Source organism: Cebus imitator, unplaced genomic scaffold (assembly GCF_001604975.1).
Source record: "Cebus imitator isolate Cc_AM_T3 unplaced genomic scaffold, Cebus_imitator-1.0 Scaffold107, whole genome shotgun sequence".
In the NCBI taxonomy this organism is placed as follows: domain Eukaryota; kingdom Metazoa; phylum Chordata; class Mammalia; order Primates; family Cebidae; genus Cebus; species Cebus imitator.
The window spans coordinates 5579271-5600038 of NW_016107422.1; the positions used below are offsets into that span (position 1 = coordinate 5579271).

Below are 20768 nucleotides of genomic sequence, written 5' to 3' on the forward strand. Positions count from 1 at the left end.
GAGGGGCCCCTGCAGCAGCCTGGCATGGCGCACCAAGCTGCTGACTGTTCTTGGCAATAGCCAATGAGGAGGTTAAAATGAGGCATCCATGTAGGTCTTTTTTCAACAATTCCTCCAAATCAGAAACTCAGTGATAGCAACAGATCGGAGAAGTTCGCTTCATGGGAAACTTTTCACTCCATTCATATTGCAAAGGGGAATTTTGAATCAACAGTGAAGGATTAGAAGGCTGACATAAAATTACCCTTCACCAACATCAGTACGTTAGCAAGTGTGGAATGTAGATAGCCCGGCATATCCTCAGAGTTCAGGTTCTGTTACTTTGGAAGCTAAAACTCATACAGTCTTTAACACAACCAAGCAACAGTGAGTCAGGACATCCAGGGTAGGTTCAGAGAATGAGCTATTCAGCCTAAACCTACCATAACATTCTGTGGGTGATCAAAAAAAAAAAAAAAAAAAAAAAAAAGACCTATTAGAACACTGTCTAACATCACTGAAATAATTTAAATGAATTTAGCTGTAAATCCAGAACTCCTATAAAAAGTGACATTAAAAGTGACTGAACAAGTCTGTGAAGGACAGAAATCTGTCTTTTCAGGAATTACTCCAGGGGTCACTGTTTTGAATTGGCTCAACCATTACTCTAAATGAATCCCAACACATCAGCCACTGGTCCACATGCTAAAAGAACTGAGTGACCAAGCACCTCAGGAATTTGCCAAGATTTAGGAGGACTCACTAGGCAGAGGGTGAGGCACTGTGATCACTCTGATTATCTCATACGAACAGGGAAAGTGCATGACGACTCATAGAGAACTTTTACTGCAGATGCAGTGATTTTACAGACAGGTGATTTTGGTGGCATCTTCAGAAACTGAATAGAGATGTAGCCCTCTGTAGCCTGCAGACCTGACTGTCACCCCTGTATAAATGGGAGATGCATCCTGGAAGAGGTGGTATTTGAGGAAAAGTGGAGTTTTAGATCTCTCTTTCCTGATTTTTAAAATCACTCCCTTTGAGAAAGTGGTCACAATGGCAAAACATCCCTACAACAGCCGAACTTTTGCTGCAAACAGAAGTTACCCCGGAAGGCCCAGCAAGGAGGTCCCAGGGCGGTCTGCAGAGTAGCATTTCGGCTGGACTCCCAATGCCTCCCAAAGCCTTTATTTCATTGAGTCCTGTCAATGAAATAAACTAGTATGAAACTCAAGAAATGAACTATTCAAATAAAGATTGCACTATGACTACCAAGTTGAACATACAGAGCTCATCAAATGCTGTTTCCTAAATTCCCTATCACGTTATAATGGAAATAATTAAAGTTTAACAATTGCTTTTATAGTGGTTATTACGTTGGATAAGAGCTTTGTGAGGTTGTAGGAAGAGATGATAAAGGGAATGAAAGCTCACTTCTGGTCCATTAATTGAAAAAATCAATGGGGAAATCATAAAAAATGACAGGTACCTAACTCAAACATATTATTTTTAATTTGAATCACATGAATTGAAATCTTACATTTATATGATTTCAAGTTATGGCAGCCTGCTGAGGTGAGGCCCAGATGTTTTCTTTGAATGTGGGCACCCCCACTATGATTCCGAGTTATCTTCCATGAGCCATACCAATTTTCCTGTCTTTAGAGTGGAGTAAAGTTCTGTGGCAGAATCTGAGATCAGAATCCTCTGGATCCATACTTGGCCTGTCCCTACCTTTTTCACTCAAGATTTTGTGGCATCCCACTCTTTCCAAAGCATTGAACTCACAGCAATGACTATCCTCTCATGCCTCCTTGGTTTGCACACCATTCAATAACTACATCATTTCAATCGTGAGTACTAATTGTATAAACAGGTCCAGGAACAAATCTGGCATCCTCTTGGTAAGCATGAAGCTTGAGAAGTAAGAACAGAGGGTCACAGGCCAACGACAGAGAAGTCAGTTAGTTAAAGGTCCCAGCGTCATGAGTGTACCACTTATATCATGGAAGGACCTGGCCATGTGGTTAATCTGTCGTTCATCTGTCAGGTAAGAGGGTTTCTGTAATCCTATCTGACTACCAAAGACTGGATTACTAGGAGGAACAGATACTTTGACTGGCTCTGGGAAGCTGCGGGTCTGTCTGATCCTGCCCTGGTGGCTGAGAGTTGCTGATACACAGGGACAGGTGACTTCCCTCAGGGTCCCACTGAGCAGAGAAAGGGGAGGATGAGCAATGGGGATTGAGCTGGGTGACTTCTCAGCTTGCAGTCAGCCCTGTGAGTCAACCCCCAAATGTCAAAACCTTATTTAAGAATAGAAGTTTCTTTGGTAGAAAAGTGTTCAGAACCCAGTGAGTCCTTGGCCAGGAGAAATCACTTATTCAGGTGACCCTGTAGCAGTATATATGGGTGGCCACGGCACCTCAGGAGTCTAAACTCAAAGGGAGCCAGAGGGTGTCTCCAAATTTTAAAAGCTTTACAAATCTAAGTCCATGTCTTGTCCTCACCATGAAAACTTGCAGGCAAGTCCTCCTTGAATTCCTGCATACGAATCTGTAGAGAGACAGTCCCAGCAGCAGGGAAGAGTGTGCCTCAGGTCAGAGTCCTTCAGAGCCTGGCTCTTAGGTGCAAGGGCCTGAATCCAGGAGTTCAGGAACTTTCCTGTGAGTCCCTACACCACCATTACCCACCCCCTTCTCCATACACACCGTGGGATGTCTGGAACACCCTGGGATTGGGTAGCTTAAAGGAATTTCAAAATAAAGAAGTCTTAGAATGCCACATGACTGCGGTTGTCCCAGAGGCTTGAGAACACGGGGGGCCATCATAGCTGCCAGCATCTACACGTTGCAATTTGTCATACCCTGCTTTCTGGAAGGCCGAATGCCCTGGAGGGCAACGAATTTGACCCTGCCTGTCTTGCATTTAAATACTGCTTTTCACTCTAAACCCAATTACCCTCTCCTAGCAGCATTGCTATCCACCGTGTTTCCAGTAATGCCTGGCCCAGGGAGATGAAAAGAGTCCTGTGTTCAAGGCCTGGCCACCTGAGGCTTTAGCAACAGGTCCTGTAACAAATGTGTGCCTTGGCTACGGGAGGCGGGACATATTTCTCTATGAAAAATAATTCTGTCATGGAAATATAGAGGACTAAAAAAAGCATCCAAAGGACAAAAGGTCTTGATGCAATTTCGCGAGGAAGAAACCACCAGTACGACAAGCGACAGGTTAGAAAATGAGCCCGTGAGAGCCTGCCGCGTGCCTTCAAGGCTGGGGCTGAGCTTCTGCCCTCTCTCTTGGGCGGGCATCTGTTCAGTCTCCAGGTGCTCTGGGGTTGCACTAAGGGATCATCAAGGTCTAAAATCCCAGGAACTGCTTTCTACAATTATGCAAGGGATGGAACTATGGGCTTCAAGAGAGTGCACAGAAGGGTAAAAGTGTGGAGAGTCACAAGGCATTTCTCAACTGAAAACACCCTCTCCTGTGCTGGCAAATCTATTTAGTCAGAGCTGAGCCACACTTCTTCAGCAGAGGATGATGGGCCTTCTCTTAGACCACTGAAACCCCAAGTGCCAAAAGTGATATTTTTGAAGGATTTTGAGATGGTTGACACTTACATGTTTTCCGAAGATGACAGACATCACTTCAGCTGTGATCTAGACCAATTGTGATACTCTAATTAAAACCACCTCAGCATGAAAGAAGATGAGATTCGAGTTTCAGTTTTCTTGAGTAAAACCTTTCAGGTTTATCTCCCATATTTCTTGTCAAAATGTGCTGTAATTATTTCAGAAAATGTTTTATGGATAAATTACTAATATAATCTTTGCTCATAAGCAGTTGAGATTTTTTTCTATTCAGCCCTATTTTGGTAATTCTTTTGTCAGACTAATCTGATGAGTCACACCACTGATGAGTCACCTTTTGTTCAGATGTGGTTTCAGAAAGGAACACATCAGGCAAACCAGCCATTCTCTCCTTTACTGAAATGGTTAATTTGTAAAATAATACTGCAACAAAATGGCCTGCATTCCAATTTGTACGTTTTCATGAAAATAACATGTGCCAACTGCAATCCAAAGGCTTTTGGAGATGCAAGCAACATTTAAAAAATAACAGGAATTCTGACTCAGATTAATTAAATAGCATCTTTCCCAGAATTTAGAATCTTCTTGTAAAGTGGTAGAATTCTTACCATTAGTTCCAAGCCCTGAGCGACCACAGCCTCCCGGAGCATGCTGTGCCTGCTTCATTTCTGACCATCACAGCCACCACAAAAAGTGGCCTCAAGTGACACTAATCTTTCTGCAGTCGATCGAGTGCGCTCAGAACCTGACTGGATGAGGATGCCACAGGGCTCCGTGCCACTTGCCTGCCACCACAGAGAGGGGGAGCTTGTGAAATGCCTTGCCATGGATGCCATGCTTTCACCGTTTGATATGATCCGTGACGGTCAAGGACAGGTGGAGTTTTAAACAACCACTTTGATAGAAATGCTGGAGCCCCTTCCGTTTAGGGAGCTGATGGGCATTGATTGAGCAGGTGTTTTTCAAGGGAACTCCTAAGCGACAAGCTCTGCACCAGGCACTGGGAGACTGAGAGGAGTGCGAAGCTGGTGAAGACAACTCCATGCATGCCCCTTACCCTGAGACCCTGGGATGAGACCCTGGGATGACTCAGGAGAGAGCTGCAGTGAGAGGGAGCCCACTGTACTGAAGGTGGGAGCCACAGGTGTAAGGACGTAGAAAACAGGGGAGGAGGTGATGAAGGAAGCCAGGGTGCCGGACCCAGCAAAGCACATGCCAAAGAAAACAAGACAATTTGGAGGGGGGCCACGTTAGGGAGGATTTCGACGGGCTCTCTAGGGCCTTCCAGGCTAGAGTTAGGAACAACTGGCAGGAACTAGGGGGGAAACAGCCAAAGCATCCCCAAGGATAGAAGGGAAACCTCAAGATCTGTGAACACACCCCCTTAGAGCAGCTGGAGAACTTCCCAGTCAAGCAAAATCTTAGACTGCTTCTCAAGTAGGAAGCTCCAAAAGAACGCAAGGTCTTTCTCCAAATGACTGCAGGATTTCAGGAAAGATGAGGAAAATAGCTAATATTATGAGATTGAATGAAGAACTCACAAAAGCAATGGGATGCATGTTCTCAAACCATCCTTGGTAATATATTGCATCACCAAGAAGACCACAAAACAGAGGGTGCAAAGAGCTCCAGACGAAGTCACGCACGCTGGCACTTCACTGATTCTGTGTGTATTGAAAAAAGAAAGATGGTCAGGGTAGGGCACAACCAAGGCAGCCAGCAGAACCCGGCGCCTCCTGACTGATGGAGTCCTATTGTGAAGAGTGGTAATTGCATTTGTATGCAGAATCTGTGCCAATTCCAGCCTGTCCAGAGCCCACTTGGAGTGGAGTCTCTGTAGCCTTTGTTGTTCAGCGATTTTCTCTTCATGGAAGTAGCCCTTCCAGTCCTGCTTCAGTGACCACCACTTGTGCATATTAAGTTCTTTAGCAGCTTTAACTGAGGTGGGGGAAATTCACCTTTTGCCTAACATTTAGTGCCCTGTTCCCAGTATTTCTGATGAGTGACAGGGTGGGAAGATGACAGAAAGGAATCCCTGGATAACATCTTACACAGCGTTATTCTAGGTTAAGGAAATATTTTTGTTTAATGCAGTCAGGAAAAAAAGAATGATTTTGACAGACCTCAAAATTCTTCTTGAAAATTCCCAAAGCTAATAATTCAAGTTTATTCTTTTCTATTTGAAATCTAAAAATATATTATTTATGTTCCCTGAATAAAGTATGTACGGATGTAGGTTTTAGTCATTTTTACTAATGTCTAGTAATACCTTAAGTCTCTTATTTAGATGCTATAAAACTGATTACAGCCATAAAACTGAAAACTCATTGCCCATCTCAACATATTGTTTGCAAAACATCAGTTAAAATTTATTCAGCAGAGAAAGGCTAATCATACCAATATTCCCAGCCATGGGTTATAACCCAAGGTTAAAGTTAAGGAGGCATTTACCAACGTCCAAAACAGCACGAGGGGGCTATGCTGTCAGTTTCATGGGAAGATAAATATAATTCATTTTCAGATGAATATGGAGATTTTTCTAGTGCTAAATACGGAATGCAGTCCTTGCCACATTGTCCAGAGCTGGGTCGTATGAAATTCCATGGGGAATAGCGCAACTAGGTGCAGGGTCCCTGGGGCAGGCTCTTCCTCACAGAAAGGCATCTTGAAAGAACCTGTTAAGAGAAGTGACCTCCTGCAGGAATATGCAGGCTGGCGTTTAGACCAGTCACTGGTGACACCAGACAACACACACAAGGAGATAATGGTTTTCGTGTGTGATAAGAACCATCACTGCTGCATTTAGTGGAGATGACACTCTCAGTGGGTATCAGGATGGAGCGGGAGAACCTGACCACATATAGAAACCAGAGCTCCAGGCTGGTGGCCCTGGGGGGCAGGGTGGGTTTGTAGCCTTCACTCCAACACTGGGAGCCCAAGACGTCACCTGGCTCTCTAGACATAAGGACTTCCATCTTCAAAAGGAGAAGGGCAGACAAGATGGCGGCCCCAGTCATGGGAGCCCACTCAGGGTTGGGTTGGCCACGAGGGACTCACAGCAACCAGCTTAGAACAGGACAGCTCTGCGCTATCTCCTTTTCAATGCAGTTATGACATAGTTTCTGCCAAAAGTTGGAAAACTGGCTGCTCTTCGCTGAGGTCAGGAACAGCAGTGTACTGCAGGCTATCTCTCAGAAAGGACTCACCCCTCCGTGATCATGTCCCTTCTTCCTGGCTTCCTAGGGGGATGGCATAACATACGTGTAATAGACATGTGGCACCTCTGTTAGTCATGTGGTGTCTTTCCTCATGGAGGGCTTAGGATGGGCAAAGGTTATCCAGATGACGTGGGTCTGCCTCTGCTCCTCAGTGGCACCATTTTATGGGAGGCCAGGTTCTCTGATCCCTGTGCATCTGTCCTGCCCTCAGACCCAGGCACCTAGATGAGGCTTAGGTCCCAGAGCAGCGTGTGCACTCCATAGAATGTTCAGGTAAGGCAGGCACCCAGGATGCAGCTTCAGTCAGGCAAGGGCTCCAGTATGGTCAGGGAAGACATCCAAGACGCATTCAGAAAGCTCAGCTCATTGTCTGACTACAACTTAGGATCCTTCGTCATAAAATATACAGCTAGGATATCTGGCGAATGCTTTTTAAAAAAACCATCATCAGAATTTCCTTGTCATAGTATACCAGGAAAAGGGGACAGATCTCATAGTCTGAGTATTAATATGATTGGTTAGCCACTTATTCTGGTATTTTAAGCCTGACAGTGATACCATAAACATTGATTAATGTACCCACTATGTAAAATAGTGGTAAAGGAAGGATACAAAGTTATGGTAAATCATTTCTGTGTTTAAAGTGTTGAAAAGCTAGTAACTACAAATTACTGATATTTAAACTATTAGGATGAAATCCATATATAATATAGATAATATAGGTATATAATATAGGAATAGTATATAACAAATTATATAGACAGAAAAGAATTATACAAATGTATAATTTTAAAATGAAAACAGAAAATAGGGTGGCAGCGTCTTGCTGAGATTGGAAGTGAGAGGATTTGGTTCAGTTCATGAGTCTATTGCAATTCAACAAATAGAGCACGTTTGGAGCCAGCACTGTGCTAAATGCACCGCAGACAAAGATGAATTAAATACGGTTCAGCCCTCAATTAGTTCACAGACCTGGGGAAAACAGCTACGATCACACAGGAGACAGGCCCTCATAGAAACCTACAGAGAACGCTGCCAGAGCAGCAACTCATCCCAGAGGTGCGTGGATGAGGCAGGAGGGAGGGTGGACTTCGTTATTCTAGAAAATCCACAGAAAGAAGGGCTGACGTGTGACCTAGGTTTTGAAGGACACGCAGGAATTTGAGAAGGAGTTTGCCAGTTTTCCTAAGGTGACTCTGGTAACTGGTGTGGGAGAGAATGCAGAGTGAGGGAGACTTTGCTGTTTCAATGGCCAAGGAGAAAACTGCTGGATTTCTGGTCTAGAGCAGTGGAAGGTGGGCAGAGAGGAAGGACACTGGGTGTTGTTAAGGGTAAATCCACTCAACCCAGCGATGCAGAGGCAGGAGCAGCATGTCGAGCTTGACTCCAGGTCTGCAGTCATCCAGGGGATGAAAGGGGGCTGCAGGCTGAGTGTAGAAGGACAGAGGTGCACACTGGGGGAAAAATCTGGTTTTGGACATGCTGGATTTCCAGTACCCCTTGGATATGCACATGGAGATGTGTTCAGAAGAGAACTACAAATATTTGGGATCCTAATTTTTCTACTGCCTGGAGAGGTGATCAGGGTCACATACATAAACCAGGGCCCAGAGAGGACTTCCCTTAATTTACCGCACATGCCAGAGGGAGAGTCAGACCTGGGATCTGGACTCTAACTTTCAGCTTCCTCTGGACAATGTTGGGGTCGCCCATGGTGCTCACATAAAGCCGGACAAGTTGGCACCAACTTGAGTTGACATAAATTGTTGTGCTTTGGTGACATGACTGGTCCTATACAAAGTGACACAATAAAAGCCAGCCCACATCCTGGTGTGCCTGCCTTCCTGGGCCTAGGCCTTGTTCCAAGAGACCCCCTTGTGAAGCGGGAGCGCATCTCAGCCATCATTTCACAGCCAGGGAAGCTCAGGTCCCCAAGGTGAGGTGATTTATCCACAGTGGCAGAGCATGAGCCAGTGCAGAGCCATGGTTAGCACTGGGGAGACTATGAGAGGCCTCTGACCTGCTGGCCACCAAGCCACATGGCCCTGTCAAGGCTGCAGACCCCAAAGACTAAGGATTTTTTTCCCTTCCAGAAAACAAGCAAGCTCCAGGGCACCAGACTGTCCTGCTTTTAACTCTTAACTGATACACACAGGTGACCGAAGAAGGAGACTTTTAAAAATGTGTTCCTCTTAAATTATCTTGAGGATTCAGTGACAGCTTGCTAAAGAAACCGTGGCAGGGCCTGAGTATTTATAGGAGCATGAGACAAACAGAGAATAAGCTGGAGAAGCAAGAACGATGGTGCTCTGCAAATCACATGCGGCGGCGGGGAGAAGAAGTGTTACTACAAAGCCTAGAACAGTCTCTGGGAAGGAAATAAAGCTTGGGTGCAGGCGGGGGAGAGCAGCCTGGGATGTAGGGCAGATTCTTCTTTCTTTGGAAATGTACAGAATAATCATGTTGTAAGAAAGTCCCCACACTTAAAACTTTCATTTTAAACAGGAAAAGACTAACCACTAAATTAAATCTACTCTCAGTTGCTTTAATCATGCATCACAGGGAGTTACCAAAAGCACAGCAAGGGCGCCCCAGCCCCAGGGCACAGGGTGTTAGGGTGGATGGGAGAATGGGGGTGCAGGCAGGGAGAGGGCTGCAAAGGTAAATCCCCACAGTTCCAGGGATTCCCGTCTTGTCAACATCCCCAGCCATCCAGGGATCTTCCCTTCTCAGCCAGCAAAATCTGCAGCCTGTGTTTGACTCAGGTGTTTACAGAACACCTGGCACAGGTAAGGCTGGCCTGGCTCTAGCCGCTTCCGACTCACGCTTTGAATCTCAAGAATCAGGACTTTTTCCAGGCTGCTGCTCCCGTCAAGGAGTAAGAATTCCTCAGGACATGGACACTCCCCTGCCCATGCATTACAAATACCAGATCCCTCCCGCAGGAGGCAGCGGCACCTCCCACGGCCTCCTGCCCGCTGAGCTGCTGGAGAGTGAGCACAGGGTCACAGGGCAGCTGAGCAAAGCCCCAGTCCAGTCCTGAGAAACCCCAAGGTTTGGAGCCCCGACTTCCTGTCTGCCTGTGTGGCTGTAGGATGAGCCCCTGCGCTGGTGCCGTTCTGGGGAAGCAGGCCACACAGCACGTCTCGAGGCCTGGTACCTTGACGGTGCTGAGAATAAACATCACCCAGAAAACATCAGGCTAGACCTTCACCTTCTGTCCACAGGAAAGTAAAGAGGGGATAAAGTAACACTCATGCTCTCCCTTAGCACAGCGACAGTGGCAGCTGGCCACTCACAGGCAGACCGTGCTGGCCCCACCCGCCCTATCCAAGATCTTACTGCAGAATCCTAGAAGACGGGAAGGAGGAGACCGAGGCATGGGAGCCAGGCTCCAAAAAGATCCTGGGGCGTGTTTTGCAGAAAATGCTTCAGGATCTTTGATCAGTTCAGATAAAAATGGAACCAGGCGACAGTTCCATTCAACAGTACCCGAGTAGCTGGGATTACAAAAGTGCACCATCATGCCTGGCTAAATTTTGTATTTTTAGTAGAAATGGGGTTTCACCATATTGGCCAGGCTGGTCTGAAATTCCTGATCTCAAGTCATCTGCTCGTCTTGCCTCCCACAGTGCCAAGATTACGGGTGTGAGCCACCGCACCTGCCCTGAATTTGCCTTTCAAGTCTCTGCTCTCTTTCATTAATTCTAACAATATTACTTAGGCAACTGCCATGACCCAGGCCCTGCTGTAGTTGCTGGGAACAGAAAGAGGATGACGGTATGCCATCCCTGGTTATGGTGCCTGCATTCGGGAAGAGGCATTTGGGAAAACGAAGGCAAATAATATGGAAACCAGTAATTATTTGTGGTTAGTCCGAAGACGAAAGAAATAAGAAACAATGGATTGGGCAACCTTGTGGGAGGTGGTCAGACAACAGGGAGGTTATGTGGACCTGAGAGGCGGTGGGCCGAGGGGCGCCAGCCATGCCATGAGCCCAGAAAAGTGCTTCGGGTGGGGAGAACGTGGCATCCATGAAGCAGGTAGCAGCAGACAAAGATGTGGCCCCAGGCAGGGCAAGCACCACTCCTACCACAGGTCTGCCAGGCAGCAGGAAGGGGAAGCTGAAGCCAGAGCCATCCCCCACCAGGCAGGCCCCCAGGCACTATCTGGACAAACCACTGTCTCCCACACAGAGGGAGGTTTGTGTGCAGGGGAGTCACAGAGCCCTGGAGCATCCCCTGGCAGCTTTTCTCCAAGTCCAATACTCTGACCAGAAGAGCAGGCGTTACCATCTTCTGACCATTAACTGTTAAGACCAAAGGGACCTTTGTTCAGTGTCAGCCAGAGTTGGCCAGAGTGTTAACCTTCTGATGCTGCCCGCTCCGGTCATGTTTCTGCTTCAGACTCAACCCAGAGACAGACTCAACCTAGAGGCTTGGTGTGCTCCTTCCCTAAGAAAAGTCCTTCAGCAGGAAGCAGTATCCAGAAAAGTGCACATTATTCCTCCACATCTCTGCACACTCTGCCTGGCTGGTGCACAAGCATCATCCCACAAGCAGGTCCACTGAAACTCACATGTGACAGACGGATAGGGAGATGGGCTGGGGGATGGACCTCGAGGTCACCTTGCCAGCCACCACGGCAGGCGTTTCCAAGTGGGCACTCACAGACTCACAAGTGGCTTCCACCAAGGAACCTCCCTCTGGTTGCACATTCCCAGGGCAGCGTAATGGGGAGTGCAAACAGGAATCAACTCAACAGATAAAGTCGAGTCATTTTGTTAACAAGAACCCACATTAGATTACTCTGTGATTACATGGTTCCTTGGTGTGATAAATTGGCTAATAACAGGATTCCCAATGTAGTTGCTTAATGGGAATTCAATAATTACAGGTAGCCAGAATTATACTGTTAGCCTAGGAGACGCTAGCACCTTCTCTCTGTTCTAATCTAGGGCTGTTGAAATGGTTACAATCTGGAGAATACACCTCCAGTATTACCGAAGTACCTTGGTAAAATTACGCTTCTGTAGCTCACATACCATATACTCACAGACTTGACTGACAGCCTCTTGTTTTCCTTGTTAACTGTCCAAGTTGAAGAGATCCCTAATAGATGTCTTTATTGCTTAGCTCTTGTTTCCATATAAAAATTAGTGATCAACAGATAATAATGACACAATAATATTTAAATTGCATATGACAGTTTAGGAGGCTTTTTCATGGGCATTTTTTGGTGGAGAGAGATCTTTACCACAATTCAGTAAGAGCCAAGGAAGGAACTATTATCACCCCTTAAAGTGAAAGAATTGAAGTTTAAGGAGCCCCTGACTCCCAAAGCAGCATCAAGCGGAAGAGGCGGGGGCGGAAATCCCACATTCCTTCTAGTGCACCACATCACAGAACTGAGCCCTAAATTTCACTAATGCAGCATAGCCTTAGACTGCGCTTTTCACGATTGTCCTTAGGAGGAACTACGCCTCCATTACCACATAGTCTGAATTATTAAGACTTAAATTCATGAGATTTTATTCTACCTCCTATAAATTAGGGCATAACTCAAAGAGGCCCTTTGAAAGAAGGGAAAAGGATAACTTGTTTTGGGAGCAGGAGGTCACTAGTCATAAACTTCCCTCACAATTTTTTTTTTTAAATTTTTTGAGTAATATTAGAGTCTTTGACAATGAGAAAAATGGAACAGTGGATTTAAAACATGAAATGGCCCATTAGATGGGTCTTGAACTTGTTTTAAAACTCCACATAATACAGCTTGGCTGTTTTGTCTGTCCAAAATGTCAAAATTCGTCTAGGATTAATGGTTCTCTAAATCAATAGGATTTCATGTTTATAAATGGTTTACGGTTCCACTGGTTACAAAATGTTATGAGCTCATGCATTATCATCAATGCTGAGCCTTTACTGAAATCTACTGACATTTGGTCTGGCATCCAGACCAGACATGGAAGGAGGACAGAGTGGAATCCTCCCAAGGCCTGGCCCAGACCACTGCGGTTCCTAGGAGAGGCAGCAGGGATCACCACAGAAAAATGATGCATGGACCAGGGGTCCTATCCCAATTGCCAAGGGGAACTGTTAGGACTGAAAGTTAGAAAATCAAATATGGTCCTTTTCAAAGACATGGAGAAAAGAGAGGGCTCTAGACAAGTTGACAGCAGTTTTCAGAGAAATGTTATAAGAAATAACATCCTTCAAAAATCCTCTTTAACACCATCTTCTAACGCTAACATTATCACTGCTGGCAAATGTGCTTCCACACTGGCTATGTGCTTGCACGCCATGGCTTGAGTGATGTGATTCTACTTCTGCGTTGTCTTTACTGAACACTCCTCATGCTTCCCCCAAAGAAACTGTGGTTAGTAATGACTGAAGACCGTTCAGTGGTGTTGATTCACGAACACGCTGTTTTCCCCAGCGTTGGGCACTGTGGCCCTTATCAGATTTTCAGACAGATAAGCCTTTGCAAGAAGAATGTCAGCCAAGGTCATTTCCTTTCACAATTGTTTTAGGTGGGAGTATCAGAGAAATCTCTTTCTCTGCTCTGTGACACACTGCACAGGAACGGACCTCTATGCACTTGGTATACACGTACAAAGGTGACCCCTGCCCGCTCATACTTTTGGTTTTCTGTTTTATCCCATGAAACCCATGTGAACAGACTGTGGACAATGAGGTTATTAATATTTCACATTTTTCATTTCCACAAATACATACACCAACTGTGCACATTAACACAATGTTAAAGATTCACCTGCAGAAGCAAGTAAGTTATTTTCCAAAGAAGGTGAGCCTGTTTGAAATATTTCACGGTGACGTAGAGCTGAAACACAGCATATCCAATTGCTATTGTTAGACCATAAAATTACATTATAAACAAACACTGATCATGAGCATGGTAGGATGTTGCCAGCTTTTGCTGTCATTAAGTATGGAAAAGATGAAATGCTAAATTCTTCACTCTCTCCCTTTTCTAGTGTGGAGCTGGATTTTAAGCAGCAAGAAGACAAACTCCAGCCAGTTCTGAGAAAACTCCACCCTATTGAGGAAACTCAGGTCATACCTTCGCCTTATTCTCAGGAGACTTACTCCTCAACTCCCAAGCAAAAATCCAAAACTGAATCTAAAAAGCATGGAAGATGGAAACTCTGGTTCCTTTAACACTCACAGTATCTGGAGTCTCAAGGCCGTCTTTAGAACCCACTGGAGTTTAAGTCAATACTTTTCCAAAACAAATAGGATCGAGGGAACTATGGTGCCAACTCAGGCATCTCCCACTTCTCACCCTGCGTACCAAAAAGGCCTTTGTACCAACAGATAAGCAACAGAAGCAAGGGATTCCGTGTCACTCCTTGCCAGCTGTTCTTTGCAGTTCACTGATGTGGGATGTAAAATCTGAAACGAAACTTAGATAGTCAAAGATGATAAGTAAAAATTTCCCCCCACCCCCAATCTGCAAGTAATACATTATCAACCTGCAAGATGGCAGGCTGTCACCCTGTACACAGCTATAACTCATAATTATTTTCAAGCCTTGATTTTTTCTTAATAATGAGAAGAAAAAGCAAGCCTTATGTTTGCAAAGGACTTCATTTTTACGTTTCATTTTGCAAATAAGCAGGGGGCGAGTGCAATTTTCAGCACATCAAATTCCGGAGAAAGCACAATTTTTTCAAGTGGTCGGAGACCATGAATAATCTCTAAAATGTGACTATATGTATATTTGCCTTCATGTGCTATAGCGCTAAGCCAAGTGACCACATCTCAGTGTCACACTGACACCTCAAATTTAGCATCCTCTTCATCTCCAGACTTAATGACATGTTTACTGCTCATTTTCCAAATGGCCAGCAGCCAGGAGTCCCCCAAAGTCAGGATATGCCTTTAATCACTGCAAGTAGACAGGGTCAGAGCTATTGGACACTAAGCTTTCTTAGATCTCGTTTTTAATGTTTTGGTACCCAAAGGCCAAATGATATATTCTGGCAAGAATCTGAGAACACACATAGAGATACATGATGGATAACATAACCACCAATAAATCACAGGTGTTCTGTGCCATGGCACACAGTGTTTTTGTGGATCAATCCTCTGAGACACTGTTCGCCATGGTAAGCGCAGCCAGACATTGTATACAATTTGTTATGCTTTGTAACAATGGTGGAAGACCTGACCATCTCAAAGAGATACAGCGTGTTTAGCTTAGCTGTTACCAAGGGACAATGTCGCCTACCTTTAACCTATTAGTAAGTTGTATTAAACAACATACTTAGGGGAAAGCTGTGAATCAAATGTTTTTAGGTATTTTTTAAATCAACAGTAACACTTAGAGTTCTCTCTTGATTACACATTGCAATGTAAATCTTAGTTCCTTTATTTTTTCACTCATTTCTTTGCACCTTTGCAAGTATCTTTTTATAGAAATCAAATCCCCTAGTCTACTAATGACTTTGTCTGTCAATTTTTTGATTTTCACCGTAGGAAGTAGGGGTCTTACTTTGCCTTTCTTTTGTACAACTTCAATTTTGGATAGTTTGTGAAGATACAGGAAAACCTAGTCTTGAAGTTTCTGTCCAGCAGTTTCACATCTAGCGGAGTGCTGACATGCACACCTCATTGATTAGATGCCAAACACACAGTGGCTAACCTTGGTAAAAGGATCTCACCTGCTTTTATCAGATTGGAGCTACTTCTTGCCATGCATTTTCCTCTTGACTCAACAGCAAATCTGTTTTAGTTCTAAGTGTTTTGATTCTACAGGGACCTAGTGATCAGCTATTAGATCGGACCTTGAAAAAAATGAAGAGTGTATTGTGTAAACATTCTTTGGGGGATACTCAAACAATACCGCAGTTGTATGCTTTAATTTAAAACACACATGCACACACGTTTTGCAGAAACACTATATGAGGTTCAAATCCCTGGATATCAGTAAACGGAACTGAGAAATATTTTTGTGCAAGAACAATGAGGAAGTTGATCCTGTAACATGAAGGAAGTACAATTGTTTCATGTAGACTAAACATTTAAAAATGGGCTTCATGTTTTTTATACTGTTTTTAACTGAAGTTATAAAAATGTTTCCAACAAGTTATCTTTCCTTATGTTTTAAGAATCCCAGCTATCTCAGTAAATTGAAATAAGGGTGTTAGCAATTTTCTAATTACTATTACAAATCTGTCTAAACAAGAGGTGACATCCTAGTACACAAAATAATGTCACTGTTTCAAACCAGTCTAGACCTAAACAAAAAACAGATTAAAATTGTCAGAGCCAAAAAGGAAATTCTGAAGATAAACTAATTCCCCCTTAAAAGTTAAAGTGTGTTCAAAACAGAAAAAATATTGTCAAAATCATTTCATAATTTAATTGCAACACATCATTAACAGATGGAGATTCTTCTCTTGGAAAGATTCAAGGAAAAACTTTGATACAAAACCAAGGTAAAACGTACAGTGTTCCCTCATGTAGATGTATACATGGCATTACATATAGATATTAAATTATTATACTTGTCATTAAGTTCTTTATTAATTTTTAAATAAAAAAAATCAAAGATGATGTTTTCTGTGTCTATTAAATTTATTTCATGGCTTCAAAAATTGGGGAAAGTAAAAGAAATCTAAAAAAATAAGAATCAAGGAAGAATGTTGGAGCTGACAGGCATTTCATCAGGTCTGCAGAAAACAAGAGCATCATAAGGCTTGGGCCTGACCCACCAGCGGGAGCTGGGCTTGGTGAGGGGAGGGGTTGACGTTCACCGACCCAGGCACCCTGGCAAGAACTCTGGCCACCAGAAGATATGGTGGCATTTTAGGATACACACAGGCTCGCAGCAAGAGGTGTCTGAGGTTTAATTTTTAAATAACCTCAGAAGAGATGACTAAATACATTGAGTGCTGCCAGAGTAAACTATGGCACACAAATCTTGCCTCCATGGCCCAGGGGAGGTAGCTTTTCTCTGGATCTTCCAAGCACATCTCCACCTTCAAGGGATCGGCCGCCTCCTTCCTTTCTTCTTCCCCTCCCCAGTGGGAGATGGGCTGAGCGCCCACCTCTCCAGCTGACTCTAGCCTAATACTAACCCATCCCCACACGTGGGCTGGCACTTGCCTCACCTGGACGGCCTAGGAGAGGAGAGGCCACTACCCTTTTTCCCAGTATCTGCAACCACAGAGTCCATGTGCAAGCAAGAGGGCACTGTGGCCTAGACTTGAGGCTCCTGCTACTGTCACATGTTCTTCAGTGAGAGGAGGGGGATTCCGTTTCTGACATACGCAGAAAGGGAAGGGAGGCCCACTGCACAGCCCAGAGCAGGCAGAGGGAGGGTTCTGTCTCATGGTATAGTCATGTCTGAGCCGACTACTGGTGCTGCCTCAAAGTTCTTGTTCTACAATGAAGGGCGTCCCACCACTTGGGTGCCCGCCAGTCACTCTACAAGTGTGCAACTCACTTCCAAGAAGCAGAAGTCCTGTAGTCCTGCATCTGCTCCTTCAATCTCAGACCCCGCAGCAGAAGACACATGGGGAAGGACTCAAAGCATGGGAAAACCTTGCTACCTTGGAAACAACTTAGGCAGTTGGTAGATGCTTCCCATGCACCCTGAGAGAGGCAGTCAGTTATCTCCTGCCACAGAGGTCTGAGATGTGGCTCAATAAATGGTGTGAATGGGGTCACGGTCATGGCCCGGCATCAGGCAGACCAACTCCAACCTATAAACAATCACCAGCAGGACGCATTGCAACGCTGTTTTCCTTGGCAGACCACATGGGCCTATAAGAACCCAGACACACAACTGTTAATTAAAACTGTGAAGACAGACCATCAAATCACGGCCTTTCCTAGAATAGAGCGAGAACAGGAAACAAGAAAGAGGCATGAACTCTTCTGTGTCATGATGTTAGTAACACCATGGCCTGTTAAGAAAACCTATCGCTGGTGGACCCATTCTTTGGGAGCATTTTTATCAGCAAGTGAAAGTCAATTTAATTACCAATCAGGGCAGTTCTGCTGGAGCAGGGTCACCTAAAGATCAGAGCAGCTGCTTCCCACACCAGCACATCTTCTTTGATCTATAGAAACTCTATCACTAACATATTTGCATGGGCTGCATGTGCAGCCAATTTACTTACTGAAAGTAAACAACTCTGTAGTGCAAAGATCAGAAAGAACATGCATTTCATCAACTGGCATAAAGTCATCATGCCACAATGGGTCCTATATATTTTGGTCAATGACAAGGTCATTTTAAGTTGGTCAATAGTTAACTGAAGGCAGTCTGGCTTTGAAAGTACCTTTGCAGTTTGGTATGAATACGTAAGGGCTGCAGAGCATAATTTGCCCATTCAGTAACGGGGTTTTTACTTCTTCTGCAGTATACCCATAGCTAGTAACCAACCTTGAAAAAATACCAGGGTCACAGGAATATAAAAAGAAACCAAACATTGCTGTAGCAGCCCCAGAGAAAAATGAACTTATAAAACCATTGCTGCACACACACACACGCATGTTAGGAAGATTTTCTGAAAGCAGGTAGGTTTATTAGCAAACAGTACAATTATAGACATTTTTTATGATGCCTGTGTACAAAAGCCAGACACAGTCCATTTGAAACACAACATATTTTTTTTTGGCAAATGACTTTAAAATCATTTTTTAAAAACATTCATACTTAAACTCTATTACAATGAACATCTCAAAATGAATGCTCATGCATGGGGATATAAGATCTTTGTGAAAATACTTGGTTATGAGTCATGGGGAAAAAGGCACTATTCACTGGGAAACTGATTCTATTACACCATTTTCCAAATGAAGGAGCATGTCAGGCCCTTATCAATCACCCAGGCTCAAAGAAAGCACTGGGTTTTCACCAACAGCAAGGATGCTGTTGTCACAATGAAACACACCCTCCACCACGCCATCAGTGTCCCCCTGAGATCGTGTTTAGAGTGGAAACAAAATCACTTCCATCACCTGTGTCTAGTGAGTCCGGATGCTCCAGTGGTCACAAGACTTAGTGGAGAATCCAGACTAGATCTTCCCCTTCCCTAAGCCCACTCTGCGAATGTTCAAAAGAAATGTTTCCTTACAAGAGGCCCCCATTTTCCTTTTAGTAAATAAGTAATTTCCAATCCCCTAGTGAATATCCAGGCCACAGAAAAATCTTTAGAAGTCTTTCTCACTCAGTTACATTTTTTAAAGGACCCATTAACAGAATGTATCTGTTCATTTGAAAGAAGCAACAGCAGTTCATATCACAGGAGATGGAAATGTTACTCATTTCACCAGCTCTCATCTTGGCCTGGAGTGCTTACTCTAAGAAAAACACACCAAATGGCTGGCCAGCCCCTACACACAACACAAGAGGACCTACCGGAGCCATGGTCACCTGCTCACATCCATGTGTGAGGAGTAAAAATGACGCTTAATGCTGAGGGCTTAGAAAGATTTTCAAAAAGGAAGGCGAAAATAAATCCTGAAGTCTGACGTAATATAAAAATAAGTATTTTACTCCATGTTTCTACAGCAGCCGACTACATCAGAGTAAAGATAAAATGACCTTTTCATTCTGTGGCAAGGTTATTGCAATGCATCTGTTTCTGGACATGTGTTAGGTGTTCACAGAGTCTACAATACTACAATGGCCAAATGGAGCTGTTTTGGTTTTTTCTTAAGGATGTAATACTTAGGATCATGGCACATTATTATCCTAGGCATGAGATGCATTCCAATCACCCATTTCAAATATAATCAACTAAAGCAAACAATATTCAACTGACCACAAAGCGAAGTTTTATAAAATACCAGATACAGAGAAAAAAGCCTGATACTGCATATCACAACTTATCTAAATAAAGGCGAGGTTCCCCAGTTTTCTATCCTGTACATAAATAGCAGGAAGCTGTCAGGGCAGAATCACATTCCCAATTAATACCTTATTCCGATGGAAAGATGTCACATTTCTAGTATTATTGCTGAAAACCTCATGCAATAAATCATTAAGTAAACTATATCAATTCCAGAGTTCTTTTAATCACTTTAATTTTTAAAAACTCATTTTCAGTCATTACTTACAACTTTTAAGCTGATTCATAGTTATATAATTTCCACTATATTTATGCAAAAATGAATAACACATAAAGACTGAAATCTCTAAGGTATAATGGAATGGTACAGCCTACCCAAAACAGATCTATAAACTATTTTCTGTTCTTTTTCTACTCTGGAAAGTCCACTGATTAAGTTTTTGTCCACCTAGTCAGGGATATTTTTTGCCTCAATCTTCCTCTAATCTAAATTCACAGAACAACAACAATGACTTTAACAAGTTAATGCATAAATCTACATTTGATGCAAATTGGAAGAGCAAGGGCAGGCATCCTAAACAGGGTAGCATTTCACTCTCACTGCTCCCTTGACTCCAGAGACGGGGCTCGTGGCTGGTTGGGATAACAAGGTCCCGCTAAACAATGCGAATTTTCAATGGTGACGGGCCTTTTTGAAAACATCTTGATGCTGTCATCACTCATTAAATGATTATAGCTTATTCAGAATCTTTTTGAGAGTCCTTCTAAGACAGCTGCATTTTACAAAAGAAATTCAAAGGCATTTTTTTTACATCTTTACAGATCTTAGAGATGCTGGAATTGGGAGGAGTCCATTTAAGACCTCTATCCCCTTCCCACTCTGAGGCTTCTGTGTGAGAAGGTCAGGGCTGTGGAGGGCGGTTCTGGGTGAGAAGGTCAGGGCTGTGGAGGGCGGTTCTGGGTGAGACGGTCAGGGCTGTGGAGGGCGGTTCTGGGTGAGAAGGTCAGGGCTGTGGAGGACGGTTCTGGGTGAGAAGGTCAGGGCTGTGGAGGATGGTTGTGTGTGAGACGGTCAGGGCTGTGGAGGGCGGTTCTGGGTGAGAAGGTCAGGGCTGTGGAGGATGGTTGTGTTTGAGAAGGTCAGGGCTGTGGAGG

At 44.1% G+C, this 20768-nt stretch overlaps 2 protein-coding genes across 4 annotated transcripts in view; one reads left to right on the top strand and one right to left on the bottom strand.

Moving 5' to 3' along the window:
• Nucleotides 1-16365, top strand: part of INSYN2A (inhibitory synaptic factor 2A) — a 60048-nt gene extending 43683 nt beyond the window's left edge. For all 3 annotated transcript variants that reach the window (XM_037741783.1, XM_017537889.2, XM_037741784.1), the window contains one exon: nt 13782-16365. In XM_037741783.1, the coding sequence (XP_037597711.1) occupies nt 13782-13965 (184 nt within the window). In that variant the 3' untranslated portion in view covers nt 13966-16365. The remainder of the gene's footprint in view (nt 1-13781) is intronic.
• Nucleotides 1-20768, bottom strand: part of DOCK1 (dedicator of cytokinesis 1) — a 541550-nt gene that overhangs the window by 302529 nt on the left and 218253 nt on the right.